Source organism: Trachymyrmex septentrionalis, unplaced genomic scaffold (genome assembly GCF_001594115.1).
Source record: "Trachymyrmex septentrionalis isolate Tsep2-gDNA-1 unplaced genomic scaffold, Tsep1.0 scaffold91, whole genome shotgun sequence".
In the NCBI taxonomy this organism is placed as follows: Eukaryota; Metazoa; Arthropoda; class Insecta; order Hymenoptera; family Formicidae; genus Trachymyrmex; species Trachymyrmex septentrionalis.
This window is the reverse complement of record NW_017306102.1, coordinates 568510-569550: the sequence shown is the minus strand read 5'-3', so window position 1 is coordinate 569550 and position 1041 is coordinate 568510. Positions and strand designations below refer to the sequence as shown.

At 33.9% G+C, this 1041-nt stretch overlaps 1 protein-coding gene across 1 annotated transcript; it reads left to right on the top strand.

Annotated features, from left to right (window-relative positions):
- The first annotated feature begins 232 nt into the window (after window positions 1-232).
- On the top strand, window positions 233-568 carry LOC108756030. The gene has a single exon (XM_018499572.1). It carries the CDS (start codon window positions 233-235, stop codon window positions 566-568), a length of 336 nt encoding a protein of 111 aa, XP_018355074.1.
- Window positions 569-1041: the final 473 nt, after the last annotated feature.

Here is a 1041-nt window from a genome sequence, read left to right as displayed (position 1 = left end):
CGGATATGGGAAAGGAGTTTTACAACCAATGTGCAGTAAATCTTGAAAAAACACGATGTTAATCACTATTTCACGTATTCGATGTTGAAAGCGTCAGTGGTCGAACGGTTCAGTCGCACGCTCAAAAACGACATGTGGAAGATGTTTATACTCAACCTGCAATTACAAGTGAATCGACGAGTTACCGCGACTCGTATCAGATTACAACGCGAGCAAGCATTGCACTATCGGCATGCGACTCGCTGACGTAACTTCCGCGATCGCCGTAAAACTCTTGTACAGCGCGATAAAAATCGTTGGTCCGGCAAAATTCAAAATGAGCGATTTGATACACGTGAATAAGTACAAGACGATTTTTGAGAAGGATTATACACCAAATTGGATCACCGAGGTGTTTACGATCGTTAAAGTGCAGCGTACCAATCCCGTAACCTATCTATTCGAGAACTATCACAAAAAATCCGTCGCTGAAGCGTTCTACGAGCGCGAATTGCATCGCGCTCATCCGGACGTGTATCTCGTGGAGAAAGTACTGCGCAAGAAGGACGACAAAATGTACGTCAAGTGAGATTCGGTGGATCGCATAATTCATGGATACACATAACAATGTCATTTGATAAAATTTTTATTCGCGTATTTTTTTTCTACATATAAAAATATATATCAATATATAAACGTATATTTTTATTACTCCCCATTCATCTTCATTTCGGAGTATACAAAATACATAGTTATTTGTGACAACTTATGTATGGAGCAGAATATATACATAGGGTAGTAATACATAATAGTAATATTTATATAAATGTAAAAATCATACGTAAAGTGTAAATCAAAATAATAGTAATACGTATAAATAATAAAAACATGGAATACATAAAGTGTAAGTAAAAATACTAGTAGTATTATATATAATACATATGTAAATATTAAAAACATACAATATGTATAATATGAAAGTACAATAATCGTAATACATAATAAATGCTATTACATGAAACATACTAATAATACTTGTATAAATGTAAAAAAAGTGTAAAT